The sequence below is a fragment of the Thunnus maccoyii genome, chromosome 1 (assembly GCF_910596095.1).
Source record: "Thunnus maccoyii chromosome 1, fThuMac1.1, whole genome shotgun sequence".
In the NCBI taxonomy this organism is placed as follows: Eukaryota; Metazoa; Chordata; class Actinopteri; order Scombriformes; family Scombridae; genus Thunnus; species Thunnus maccoyii.
Genome location: NC_056533.1, coordinates 24,590,295 through 24,605,511, shown reverse-complemented (window position 1 = coordinate 24,605,511; position 15,217 = coordinate 24,590,295). Strand labels below are relative to the sequence as shown.

Below are 15,217 nucleotides of genomic sequence, written 5' to 3'. Positions count from 1 at the left end.
TCCAAGATTTTTTTTTTAGCCATTTTTTCCTTTAATGGACAGCCGAAGCTAAATGGAAGACAGGAAATAAAGGGAGCATTCGCAGTAACCATCGGCTACCAGAGCGCTCCTAGTTAATCAATAATTAAGGAGGGTATTGTAGTTTTACTCAGTGAGGGGAAAAAAGTCAAGCCATGTGTAGACTATCTGACCCTTGTCCATTTCCTTTAACTTACCTGGTCTTCTGGATCAGTTTTGTTTTGGGTACATGTTTTGCATACAGGCCTTACAAAGGCAGAATGTGTGTTTTATGTTCATTCACTGCTATTTGTTCCTTCTGTTTGTTTCTCTCCTTCTGCAGTCGAGCAAAGTCTAATTCCCTCCTCTTCACTGACTGAATATGTATTAACCAAGACATCTGCTCTCCACAGATTACTTTTATTAGTGCACTGGTTAGACACACTGAGTGAAAAAACAACACTTAAGCTGTAAAAATATCAATAATACTATATGTAATAGTTAATATTTGGGTAATGCTCATTCAAGATGATATATATATATATATATATAATTTTATTTATTTATTTTTTTCCCCTGTTAGCTTTCAGATTGAATCACAGCAAGCACAAATAGCATCTCAGGGACAGATATGTGCTGCCTCCTAGCTATGATCAATGTTATATGAGGAAACTGCACGTCCAAGTAGCCATCAGTTCATAAGTTTTGTCTGTCTGTGAGCCAGGCTTTGCCTTTCCTCCCCCTGTGACACCACATATGGAATACCAGTCTGGATTTGGCCTCAGGAGAGGGAGAAGGAGGCGCTCAGCAGTTCACAGCTGATCCTCACAGTACCGCTGCCTTCACTGGCTATGTCTAATGACCACCGTCTATTCTGGGATTAGCAGGCGGCGTTATGATAGGCTAGGGGGGCATCTCGACGTGTCAATGAGTGAGAAAAATCGAAGAATAACAATAAAAGTGGCAGCCTGCACCAATGTGAGGCTATGATACCACAATACCCACAGCTAATAAAAGAGGAGAGTGGGAGTTCAACTGAGGGGAAGAGGACTTGAAGGGCTTTCTATATTGCTGCTGGGAACACAGCAAAGTCATCTAGTTCTTTCAAGCCCTGAAATCTTTTAAATGATCTGAACTCTGCTGCGGCTGCTGCTTCAGATGATTAGGAAGGATCAATTAACTACACTCTGTTTAAGCAGAAGAAATTTCTCCTCAGAGGGACTGTGGAAAATGATTTTTGTAATTGTTAAAATAAAACTAGCAGTTCTTCCTACTGAGTAATGTTGTTTGTTCTTTTATTATTTGTACCTTAAAGCATTTTATCCAGTCTGTGTGAATCACTCGCCCTCACACAGGCCATTCTTCACATGCACACAAAAACAAAACTGTTTGCTGAAATGTGGAGACAATATACTGTACAAGTACATTTGTATTCAATACAAGCACATTATTCCAATCCTCCAATATCTCATTACTGCATCTCACAAACTGTGAGGTTTTATAACTGTAATACAATGAGAAAAATAGCAAAGAGAAACTCATCTAACAAGGTACATATTTCTCTCATAATTGCTACAAGGTCTTCTGATGCAGGAATGTGGATGAGTCCAAACAAACAGCCAAGCTGATCTGACGAATGCGAAATGGAGTGACGCACTTGTTATAAAATTCTTTCTTTTTGATCATGATTTTCAATAAAATTCACAGGATCATCTACACCGCAAAACTCAGGGATTACACACAGTTTTTGCAATGGCCAAATTCAAAGGAATTTCTCCTTTGGGGACCATGAAAGTGTTAACTATTTAATACTTATCTGCTTTTTGAAATTTGGTAATGTATATGCAGAAACTTTAGTCTGACTTTGGCAATAGAGAAAGGGTCAATCATCCTCTGGAGACCATAAACCGTTACTACACATTTGATGCCACATCATTCTTGGTCAAACCATTTAAGGTGGTTTCACTTCAATGCCATTAAAAAATAAATACTTTATTTAAATTTGTCATATAAGGACTCCCATTATCCAGAATTCTTTAAAAAGCACCACAATTTTATTTTTGCGATATCAGCAAATGGCAAATGGCTCTCTCATATTCACCACTCTGTATGTGGTCGCTTTAGAGCAAAAGGTACCAAGCAGCTTCGTATTTTTCAGCCCAGCTATTTCTGAACAAAGAGTTCCCGGAATGCTGATTCTATTCTGAAATAATAAACTTCTCCGAGCGGGAAAGTGAATAAAACCAAGGCCAGAATATTATTTGGGAAACAAAGAAAAGCAGTTAGAAGGAAGGTGTGTGCGTTATAATTTAGGCTGATAACACTCCATATCTTTACGTTAACATCCTACTGGTGCTTTCAACAAAAGAGTCTTACATTACCTTGAACGTTTCAGAGCTATAGGGCATGCTTTAATAGCACACAGAAAAATAAATACGTTGATCCTTTGACTGGCTTACATATGACATGCAGTACCACCTTGAAAATGGCTATACTGCTTAATTATTCGGTTATGACATTTTCAGACGGGCAAAGAATGATACACTAACATTTAGGCATGTTTCAACTTCTGTATTACACAGTTCCTAAAACAATAATGTTGCTGCTTTATCCATACAACACCATACAGTACAGTAGATTATTTTCTTTATATACAACAAAACAGTTTGTATATAGTACCTGTCAAAAGTCTGGACACAACTTCCCATTCACTTCAATGAGAAAGTGTGTCCAAACTTTTGACTGGTACTGTATTATGTATTGGTAATTTGTAAAAACTGGTTTGTGAGGCCAGTGTCTGAAGAGTTTAAGCACTTTGGTGTCAGGATGCACTTGACAAACACTAACTACTGTTACACTGTAACAAATGAAGAACTTCTGAAATAAAGTTACACACAGAACATGAATCCAAGACTGATTATCGTGTACTTCACCATAATTTTCAAGTAAAGGTAGCTGAGATTTGGTGCTTTCAACTTCCCATTCACCAACTCATTTTTATCAGCGTCTGCACTCCTCACCACCAATATTGAAAATATGGTTTTGATCTATCGGTTAAGACCTCATCTCGTCAAAGACGGACGGATTATCACGAACACAGCTTTTATCATAATTCTGGACAGGTTGAGGATCATGTTGTCTAGCTGGAGGAGATGGCAGCTACAGGTGCTGTTAAGCCCTGAGTATCTGTGTTCACCATCTCTTTCAGGAAGCTCCGCTTGTGAGTCGACGCATCTGGTCCCCTGTGATCTGCTCCAACCGCCTCAGATACGCTGCTGAAACCTTGCTCTCTGTGAAAAAAGGGATGGTAGTAATTGAAAAATATTTCTGTGAGAATTAGAGGACAATCCATTTTTCCACAGTTAAAAAGGAAATTATAAAAACGTAAAAAATGTTTTAACAAATACGTCATAGCCAACCATAACCATTTCCCATTCATAGTAATACTCACTTCAGAAGTTGTTCCAGTTCCCGCTTTATCTTTGTCACTACGGGCGGACCCTGGTAGGTCAAAGCTGTGTAAAGCTGAACCAGTGATGCACCAGCACGGATTTTCTCCATAGCATCCTGTCCACTGGCTACACCGCCGATCCCAACAATCGTTACTTTACCTTTAAAAATCATAAAGATACATTTTTTTTAATCTATTGTATTGATTCTCAGGTGATCAGAAATGGACTTAAAATGTTGCTGAGTAAATAAGTACCTTTGGTGAGGTTGTACATCTCTCTTACTGTGCTGGTGGAGAGGTCTTTTAGAGGCTGCCCACTTAGCCCACCAACCTCAGACTTATGTGGATCTTGTAGCGTCTCTGGTCTGGACACAGTGGTGTTTGACACCATCAAACCATCTACTCCCAGCTGCAGAACATGCACAGACAAGGGGAAAGGAAGTGAGTGACATACAGTATGTGCCTCCTTCTGATGTATATAAGTGACTATGAGTAAAAGCCATCTGACTTTCATGGACCTCTAATGTGAAGTGTACTGTAACAAAGAGAGAGACTGAGTGCTGTTAAAATATTTTCTTTTTTCCTTAACCTTAATGTCTTTTCCATTAAGGTTTGTCTCCTGCTCGCTCCAATGATCACAAAAACATAGCTGTGTATTTTCTAAAATCAGCCCACTGAAGCAGTAAGGAGGTGATCAGAACAGAGAGGAGGAGACGGACTGAATGTTTTAAATGGTTGATTTTTTCCTTAAACAGCATTTTGATGAGGCTGAAAATTAGTCAATCATAATAGCAAGCACCGTAGTAAAAAGAGTAAGCTGACTGAGGCGGAACTGAGGAGCTGCATAAAGGGCCAGTATGAGATAAATAAGGAGTTTTTTTCCAACTATAAATCATGCAAAGACAATCCGGATATAAATAAGGACCTGGAAATGAGCACTTTGTCCTCTTTAAAATGCTGAGGTAGATCACATAATGACAAAGAGAAGAATAAGAATGAATAGGAACCTGCAAGGGCATTTAAACAAATCATAATATCCAAACTAGTTGCACTACAGTCAACAGTACAGAGCTGGTGGAGAGGCTGAAACAATAAACACCTGTGTGTGTTGGCCAATCATCCACTCTCATCAAACACTAGAAATTTATTCACTGCACTCGCTTTCCAGACATAAAGCGAGTGTGAACACAAATCTCTTGTCTTTGATCATAAAAATGAACATTTTAATTGATGATACTGTTTTTGTGGAGTTGCACTGATTTGGTCAGCAACCTGACTGTCATTCAAGCAAGAAGGAGACTGCAGCTTTGCAAAGGGTGTACATGTTTTGCATGTGACCATGTGACATGGATTGCAAGGTGGCTCAAGTTGTCATTTCTGAGCAGGAAGGATCTGGGCTTGCTTTCTGACCCTTAATGAGTTGTTTTTTTTTTTTTTTACTGTGTAGTTTTTTTGTTTTTGTGTGGTTTTTGATTCAGTTCTTGTGAAGGGATAAACCCATTACAGAACATACAGGAATGAAAAAATAGTGATATCAGAGGGAATAAAATAAATCTAAGGAACAGGAATTAGATTACAATAAAATTAAATTGAGTACAAGATGAAAAAAATCAAATCAAAAGGCACAATTAGGAAAAGACTGCAAGAAACAACTTCCAACCTCGATGACAACATCAGCAATGTCTTGTTTGTCCTGGTCTGTGAGGTCAGGAGCGATTTTTACCAGGACCGGAGGTTTGCGTTCTCCCTGCAGGGCATCGCGCTCCTTCAACACCTGAACAGATCATATGAGAATGTGAGCTATATAGGTGGCAGAGAGAGACACAACCATTAAAGAACATAAATAGGACGCAAAGGTACCTATGCAGCATTTAAGATGTAGAATCTTAGGAATGGAAAGGATTAAAATTTAGCTTATGAGCTGATGGGTGATGGACTCAAAGACAAAAATATGTAATGATTTAATTTAAACTGATATATGTGGCCCTAGCTGTTCAAAAAATGGAAAAGTGAATTATGTGTGCACTGATGATTCAGAGGAAGACTGTCAGCCAGCTGGGCCTGCCTGAGATTTAAATAATTTAAATTCAAGTTCAATTATTTTTCAGGATCACAGGCTGTTCAATGAGGCCAAACAATGAATTTTCATTGTGTTTAAATTTTTCTCACTGGTTGGGGAACCCTCCCGGCAAGTTAATCTAATGGATATTTGGACGGTCATACCGTATGCAGGAGCTGGCGGAGCTCAGCCTTTCCCTGTAGATCCCGGAGACCTGGCGTATTAGGACTGCTGACGTTGACCACCAGGTAGTCAGCCAGCGGGCCCAGTACTTTCACTCCCTCCAAGTAATCCGCCCCTGCATCCTGGGACAGCTTGTTCTTCCCCAGGTTGATGCCCAGGGGAAGGCCAGCTATAAACACAGACATGAGCACGTATGCAAGCAAACACACACACACACACACACACACACACACACACACACACACACACACACACACACACACACACACACACACAGAAATACAAATAGGAAAGTTCAGACAAACACAAGCTGCATCATCAGACTCGTGACTCAACTGGGGCAGAGGCTGCTGATGTGGTAAATGAGCTGTAAGCAGGTATGGATCAGACGTGAAACAAGGACAGGTCAAGATCATTATAAAATAATAGAATAGAACAGAAAAGAATATTTTTACATAATAACATACACAATTAAGTAATCGGCTTCCCCATAACAAAGTAATTAACCTGTTGTCAGAATAGTGACTGCTAATGCCCAATGTGAATATTTTCTGTATATTGATGTTTTTTGTGATTTATATGCCACTAATGCCGTACCCCACTATCTGCAGGTGCACGTACACGCACACACACCTCCATGATATCTAACTACAACAAGGACCACAATGGAAATAAGTTCTATTTTTACTTCTTTGTGTTATCCTTGACGCTCTTTTAATTGTACATGGTGTTGCAACCATGTAATCTGTCCTTTTGTGAATTGTCAAACAAATAAACTAAACAAAAAACCTAAAACCAGAATATAATAAATGTGCACACAACAGATTTATATCACACTTCCTGTTGTAATGAAACAGAAATTTTAATATAATTTCGAGCTGATTTACTGATTATTTTTTGTACTGGAAGTTACAGTTACAGAACATTACGAGTGCCTGCTAACCTTTACTGTGCTCTTGTTGTGCTGCTTCCCTGGCCTTCAGCCTCTGCTGTGCTTCTACCAAACCGCAGCTGTTGAATCCATATCTGGACAAGAAAGAGCACACACACACACACACACACACACACACACACACACACACACACACACACACACACACACACACTTACAATAAGTTTAACAAGTTTTACAACTTATTTAAAGATCAACTTATGAAAAATACAACTCTAACAACACACTAATAAAACAACGTACTATAAAATGGATCATTTCTTATGGGCAGCTTCTTCTAACATATTTTTCTTTAATTGCCTCATCTTCAGCCATCAGGGCATTTTCCAAGGGTCTGTTATGACTATGACTCAATTCTCATGTTACAATTATGTCAATTTAATGAGACATTTCTTGTAAAAACATACAAAAGGAGGAATAGTCTTTGCACATCTATAAACTGACAGGTATGCAGGAGAAAAAGCAATAGTACAAAACAAAAAATAGATCGCCGCACTCTGTCAGTGCTAATGGTATCAGACATTTCATGTGAAATGCCTGATGAAGGACGCATGACCGTAACGCAGCTATTTAATAAATCTATCATAAGTGTTGGCACTGGCGGTGTGCAGTAGTCTATTTTTTGTTTTGTACATGCACACAAAGTTTCCTGTTCTGACAAACTTTCTAATTAAAAAAAGAAACTTAACATAATGAGATACAGTGGGATATTTTTTTCACTAAGACAGCTTTGTTTTAATTAAACACTCTATATACTGCATATATACTGTAAATAATGTTAGAGTTGATCAAATTAAATCTATTTGTTTTGTCCATAGATGTACAAGCAGACTCTCATTTGTTGGTATATCTGCATGATGCTGTGTGTAAATCATATATTACAATTATTCAGACTCTTTGCATTATACATGTTTTCTCTAGTACTGCATCTTAATTATACAGATACAGCCCTGTCTCAAGAGTATATTGTAGAAATACTGTGCTGCTCTACAAAGAAATTACACTATATGGAAATTTAACACTGGGCAACCTTCATATAAATATATCAAGAGAATATGAATTAATTCTAATCTATTTCTTTTCAAAACCAGTGGCAAAACTTCTCTGTTGAATATAGATGTGCATGCATTAATTTAACTCAGTATAACAGAGAGAGAAGAGAGATTTATTTCCTTCATTTAGCTCATTTAAATCTGAGTAAAATGAATCAAAGGAAATGAGATAAACGTATGAACTCAATGCAAATCTCAAACCCACAGTAGGCGGCATAATCTCTTTGAACATACTGAGCAACGTGAAAAAGAAGATTATGACATTACCGTCTCTTGCTCTTGTTTTTCGTCTTGAGGATTTCAACATGAACTAAAACTAATGTGATTCCTTTACTGTTAGATAAATTCAAAAAAACCTCTGTGAGGTGTTACATAAAAGACAGCTTCAGTCACAGAAAATCATGTGAAGAATATGAAAAGATGTCATTAATTGCTACTCTAAAGCCAGTGGCTCACTAGTATATTCATCATCTATATGATCCACCGAGCTCAAGTTCAATTAAAATTTTTAATTTTTTATGAAATACTTTGTCAACATAAATGTAACATGAGATGCCAAATAGCCAAATAGCCATGTGTGGATATGAAACTTTAACAGTAAGATTATGTGAGATAAGTAGTTTAAAAATAAGAAATTACAAAATATGAATGAAAAACATATCAAGCCTAATATAAAGTATTAAAACTGTATTAAAACACATTGAAAGAAATAAGTTTAATTTTTTTTTCCTATTTTCATGTCAAAACACTGCAATACCTTACAAACCAACAGCACCACAAACTAGAGCTGCAACAATTATTCGATTGACAGAAAATTCATCTGCAACTATTTTGATAATTGATTAATTGTTTTTGTCATTTTTAAAGCTGAAGTGCGGGATTTTTGTCTCCCCCTTCTGGCAGTGGAAGTAAAGGGGGGCGTTCAGCTGTGACTGCATGAGTACAAAGATGTTACTAGGACGAGGGGAGGACATTTCCCTTCTTTTGATAACTTTAAACGTAAGTCAGACTTTGCTGTCGGCTTCCTGACTCATTTTAAAAAAGAGAGAGAGCAGCTGTGGTCGAGTGAGCTAGAGAGTGAATGAAGAGAGGGAGCGGTGGTAGCGAGACAGCTGGTGAATCAGATCAATAAAACATATTCTGATTGTTTCACAGCAGTTACGTTCTAGAGCACAAACACGCCCACACACCTCTGCTAAACCCTGCAGGAGTGCACTGCAAAGCCTGATTTGGTCTGTATACAGCCTTACACAGATGTGTAGCACACTCTCATTCACTTAATCAGCATTGTGTTAACTTGTTTGGCGAGGGCTTGAATATAATTTATAATTTATATTTAGAAGTTCCGCACCGCAGGTTTAAGCAGAGATGCGAAACATTTGCTGTTGCAAAGATTTGCTACTTTTCTCTGTTTTACATGATTGTACACTGAATATCTTTGAGTTGACTGTTGGTCAGACAAAACAAGACATTTGAAGATGTCACCTTGGGCTGCGGGAAATTATAACGTCATTTCTCACTGTTACCGGACATTTTATAGAGTGAACGAATAATCGAGAAAGTAATCAGAAGATTAATTGATAGTGAAAAGTATTGATAGTTGCAGCCCTATCACAAACTACAATCTCCAACATGAGCATAAGGAAGAATCGACACCTCTCTAAAATAGTTTCAAAAAATGTAACATTATAACCTTGATTAAGGTTCTTTGGGTGCATCTTGATATCTGAAAAACCTCTGATATTATTTTAACAATACTGCCCTTCCCTACATGTTACTGTCCATTCAGTTGATCATTATCTGTTCTTTTCTGTTTGAGTGACATTAGCGTAGCGTATTCAAAACCAACCTGTTAATAACTGCATGATCTGGAATGAGTCGAAACACGCGTGGTTTGGGATTCCCCTCCTGCGGCTTGGGAGTGATCGTCCCAACTTCAACAAAGCCAAAACCCACTTTGTACAAGCCGTCTACTGCCTCTCCGTGCTTATCGAAGCCTGCAGCAATCCCAATAGGGTTTTTGAACTTTAACCCCAGAGCATTCACTTCCTGTAGATACACAAAACAACCATAACACAGTCTTACAGTGTCTCAGATCACTCTGATGTCAGTGTAAAACGACACTGAGGAGACAGTATGGAGACATGCTTACCAATGACGCTGGGTCCTGGTAGCGGTTCAGAGGAACCAAACCCAGACCTATCATCTTCACCGCCAACACATGCGCTGTCTCTGCCCCCACGATCCTCTGCAGCAGGGGCATCAGTTGGTTGGCATAGAAACGCTCATCTCCAACAACAGTGAGGTAGGAGGCAAACAGAAGGCTACCTGAGCTGATAACCTTCACTGCTTCTTTTAACTGCTTCTGTTGATAAACCAGAAAAAAAAAACCCCACATAAAACTGCATCTTTAAACTGTAAACAGACTGGTTATAGTTCACTAAAAGCATTTAGAAGGTTTACAGTGATCTAATTTCATTTCCCTTGAGTTTGTTTACTGTATTTTCTCAATAATCAGGTTAATAAATAAAATAATGTGTTGCAGTATATAGGAAAATAGCTCATGGTCATCACAGGATACCAAAAGAAAAATGTTCCTTTTTCATGTTTTGCCTTGTCATAGCAGGAAAGGCACAGGTTTAATTATTAACATTAATAATGGCGGTATTCCATCTAAATAGGCCGTTTCCAGGGTCCCGATAATGACGTGTTATCTGAATGAGTGGAAGTGCTACAGGGAGAACATTGTAACTGAGTCATCATTAAGAAGACTGTGGTTGTGTTTCAAGTTAACAAGGTCACAGACTTTATCACTGTCACTTGTCCTGTTACTTGAAGGGTTAACTGAAGACAGGAGATGTTGTCAGGCTCAGAAACAACATGTTACTGTCATTTTCACCAATCTAGATGTATTAATTTGGTTGTTTTTACACCAGTTATTAATTCAATGCAGTTAAAGGCCATGCTGGTGATTTATGCTAGCTGATTAATTGAACCTCTTTGCAGAGCCTAATGATGTGTTGGAAGGTCAGGTTATTCCTTTTTTTTGAATGCATGACGGTCAGTGATCTCAGAAAACTCTAAGCTTGGGTCCACCCAACTCTGACTTTAGAATGAGGTCTAAATCATTCATAACTAGAAAATGCAATTTCTGTAGAAATTGCATGTGATTGCTGAAACCTGATTTAGATTGCATTACTGGACGCTGAACACTATTGAAAAATCTACCAAGATTAAAATCAGCAGCGGGCGGAATTGAACCTACACCCTCATGTTTGTAAGACAGACATGCTATGCACTGAGCTAACATGTCACACAGCAATACTAGGCCAGATTCTAGTGTTTAGTCTGTCAATTGCATGAAATTTATCAGTAGCAGTCTCATTAAGCAGATTGGCATCACCTGGACTCCTTCATCCTTCAACTCTACTGATTTCTGCCGTAAGCGGGGCTCGAACTCACAACCTTCTGTATCTAAAAGGAGTTCAGAAGTGACATGAGCTTAAACCACTGGGCTACTCACACATGCTGTGTCACAAAGGAAAAGATGTGTTTAACAAGCATATCTATCCACATTTTAGGTAATAATTTTAAAGTAAGCTAGAGTGGAATTGAATTATGGTAGAGGATGAAGATGTGAAGCAACTTTGTACATGGGAGCAATATTATGAGGAGCACTGCAGTGAGCAGGTATCGAACACACAACCTTGTCATCTAAGGTGAAGCTGATCAGGAGAACAGTGTTCTAAACCACTGAGCCAACAGACATTCACAAAAATGAGAGGAAAAAAAACTTCCTTTTGATGATGAAAATGTATTTGTCTCAAACTAGAGCTTGAAGCCCAGAGATTTGTACATTATTAGTAAAGCAAGACTAGTTTAACATGAGAATGAATGATATGTGTAAAAAGTGTTTGAAGGAAGAGAGAATCTGTAAGTTTAAGAAACCGGAGTGAGAGGAGACACACAACCTGCAGACTGTATTGCAGTCAATGAGAACAGGACAGGGACTCTCTATCAATTTAAGTTCAGATCTCAAAAACTATAAGTCCTATGTGAAATGTATTTACATTTTGAGAGAGAGGAGGCTTGTGGCAACATACTGAGGCAAGATATGTGCTTGAGGAGTTAAAACTGTGGTAGTGATAGCTGTTTAGAATTTTTTTCAGGTCTAAAATTATCTGTGCTCTCCACTGTGATCACATGACACACTGGTGAGACCTGGTTAAGTCTGCAAAACTCCTGACTTTGGGCTTAAATTGCTGAAAAACTACAAAAGATATCACTAAACAATCTGATAACTTTGAAAGTTCATAGTTTTGTGAACATTTTACAGTTTGAATGGTGTCTGTACAATAAGGGACTTCCGAGCAGTTGAGTGTCAAAGTGAGAAAGGTTCCAACTCAGTTGGACGGTTCGTCCCATAGAATGCCATTATAAATTTTAATTTTTTTAAAAATTATATAAAATCGCTGAAACATGTTACATTTCAGAAAAATACAAGCACACATCTGCTGAATGAGCTGCACAGATTGATGTTTGAATGGTTTTTATAGCACAAAGTATGCAGCAGTTGAAACGCAGCAAAAAGCGTACGGAAGACGGAAAAATACTGCTTTCAGCAATCACACAATAATTGTAGACACCTGCATGGGTGGCCCATGATTGGACAGGAACTGTGATATTGATAAGAAGGTATTTAAAAAACAATGCCAAATTTATGGGACTCTAAAAATCTCATTTCTTGATGAATCAATTAATCTACAGTGGGCATTGAGCATTTGAAGTTTTTTGTGTGAATTTCTCCGGCTTTATATGACATGTTTAAATCAGATCTGTACAGTAGGATAATGATTAAATATTAAATTTAGGGATGTTTTTGATGTTAAAACAATACCTTTCATTTACTATTCCCTACTGACCTGATTCTAACTTACAAAGTATTCAGAAGTCCCATTGACAAGCCTACATACAAAAAGCAATGTGATTATATATACAGTAGATGATGTAATTACTACAACTAAGAACTAATGCATATAAAAGGGTTGTAATACAGCAAAACAGAGTTGCCTGTTATTTGAGACATATTTTTGAGACGTATTTTTGAGATGTATTTTTGAGACGTACGGTCTATGAAATGTTAAAAAATAGTAAAAAAATTGTATTCACAATTTCTCAGTACCACGATGATGTCTTCAATTTGCTTATTTTTTTCTAACTAAGAGTCCAAAACCTAAAAGATCCTCTCCAGGCATGTTTTAAAATGAATATAAAATACTGTACTTTGAATAATAATTAGTGTTTAATATGTTCTTTCACAAAAAAGTTAAATTATCTCATTAAAATCCTTAAAATTACATCTGCTTCTTCTCTTTCATTACAAATTCGAGAAACTATGAGTATGAAGTTTCAAATGGACTTTAAGATATTTCATTTACTGTCAAATATGACAAATATTAATATAAAATTATCACATTTGACAAGCTGGAACCGGAAGATTATTGCCATTATAGTTTGGAAAATGACTGAAACGATTAAACGATTATCAAAATAGTTACAGATTAATGTTCTGTCAGCCAATTTATCATTGCAGATGTAATCTTAATTCTATTCAAACGTCAACAATTTGAATGCAATGAGTTACATACAAAGGACATATCAAACAAACCAGACCAAAAGTCTTAGGCCCTGTTTACACCTGGTATTAACATACGTCTCGGTGATCCGATCACAAGTGGACAGCTTTAAGTAGGTAGCTTGTTTTGAATGAAAAGTTTGCTGTTCGTGTATGTGATGTATACTGAAAAAAAATCACTTCCATCTTCTTTACTGTCTTAACAGTATCAGCTGGTCAGTTTGATATGCGATGAGTTAACTTTACATATTAACTACCTTAATGAGTACTGAGTCACTAGCTAACAGTGCTGGAAGAAGTACTCAGATCCTTTACTTAAGTAAAAGTACCAATACAGCGATGTTAAAATACTCCATTACAAGTAAAGATCCTGCATGAAAAATCCTACTTAGGTAAAAGTACATAAGTATTTGAAGCAAAATGTAGTTAAAGTATTGCAGTAAAAGTAGTGGTTTGGTCCTTCTGACTGATATATTATTATATATGACATCATTAGATGATAAAACTGAAGCGTCAGTGTGTAAGCAGCATGTTACTGTTGTAGCTGCTGGAGGTGGAGCTAGTTTGAACAGTTAGTTTAGTCCAGTGGTTCCCAACCTAGGGGTCGGACCCCTCCAAAGGTTCACCAGATAAATCTGAGGGGTAGTGAGATGATTAATGGGAGAAGAAAGAAGAAAAAACTCAATTCTGATACACAAATCTGTTTTGACTTTTTGGACTTTTTCTCTAATCTTTGATTTTTGGTGAAATATTGGATCACATGAACATTTATTGAAATGAAACCATGTGAGAAGAAAAAAATCACTATTTGGTGGAGAAGTTAACAACTCAGACATCTGAAATGTGACCCCCTCTACACACTGCTTTTTGTACAATGTCAAAAGCCAAAAAGGTTGGAAACCACTGGTGGCATCTTTACCAATGTGTTATATTTTAAAAGATTGTTATATTATACATTGTGTCAAATCTTCATCTGAAAAGTAACTAAAGCTGTCAAATAAATGTAGTGGAGTAGAAAGTACAATATTACCCTCTGAGATGTAGTGGAGTAGAAGGTATAATATTTCCCTCTGAAATGTAGTGGAGTGAAGTATAAAGTAGCATCAAATGGTAGTACCTAAAATCTGTACTCAAGTAAGTTACTTGAGTAAATGTACTTGGTTACTTTCCACCACTGGATATGTGATGGGTTACCGTTAACTTACATATTAGCTATTGAGCTGTTTGTAGGAGATAATTCAGCTAGTGACTCTCCAATATAATAACACCATATAGTAACAAAAGATCATTGTTTTACATCTAAAGCAAACAGCTAGAACACTACAGCATGCGTTTCTGTTTCTGATGCAAAAACAGAAACTTCCAGTGTTTCCTGGTTCAACGTTACTGTTAAACACAACTCCGTGGCGACATTTCACATCATGACACACAAATGCAAGGAGAAAAGATTGTCTCTTTAGTTTACCTTCAGAAGTCCCGCCATTGACGCGGTTCTGTCATTGCATTAAAGGACACTGAAAGCGTTTGCTAACATGTTACATGTTACACAAACTCACGCGGTTATAGCTTCCTGTATGTACTCTCGCGATATTTCCGTCACGTGTGGCGTGGATCATGCTGTGGATGCAGGAGGAGATGCAAAAAGGGACGTTGATGGTCATTCAGCTCAGTCCAGGGGCAAAGTGAAAGTAGTGAAATGGATAATTAAAGTCACTGAATTTGAGAAAACAATATTTATTTTTGATAAAGCATAATTAGAGTACATACACAGTTATCTACATTATGTTTAATAGCCTACAAAAAGCTGAAATCTGCCCTTGTAAGTAAAGGATGAAAGGTGCATCCAGTGGTGAAAAGTAACTAATTTACTCAAGTACAATTTTAAGGT

The 15,217-nt window shown here is 37.4% G+C and overlaps 1 protein-coding gene across 1 annotated transcript; it reads right to left on the bottom strand.

Annotated features, from left to right (window-relative positions):
- Window positions 1–1,261: 1,261 nt before the first annotated feature.
- Window positions 1,262–14,901, bottom strand: dhodh (dihydroorotate dehydrogenase). Its single transcript, XM_042421437.1, has 9 exons — window positions 14,795–14,901; window positions 9,847–10,059; window positions 9,544–9,743; window positions 6,634–6,716; window positions 5,672–5,859; window positions 5,109–5,222; window positions 3,704–3,857; window positions 3,449–3,608; window positions 1,262–3,287 (listed from the first exon to the last, which is right to left on the bottom strand). The coding sequence occupies exons 1-9, from the start codon at window positions 14,810–14,812 to the stop codon at window positions 3,137–3,139; spliced, it is 1,281 nt and encodes a 426-aa protein (XP_042277371.1). The 5' UTR covers window positions 14,813–14,901; the 3' UTR covers window positions 1,262–3,136.
- Window positions 14,902–15,217: the final 316 nt, after the last annotated feature.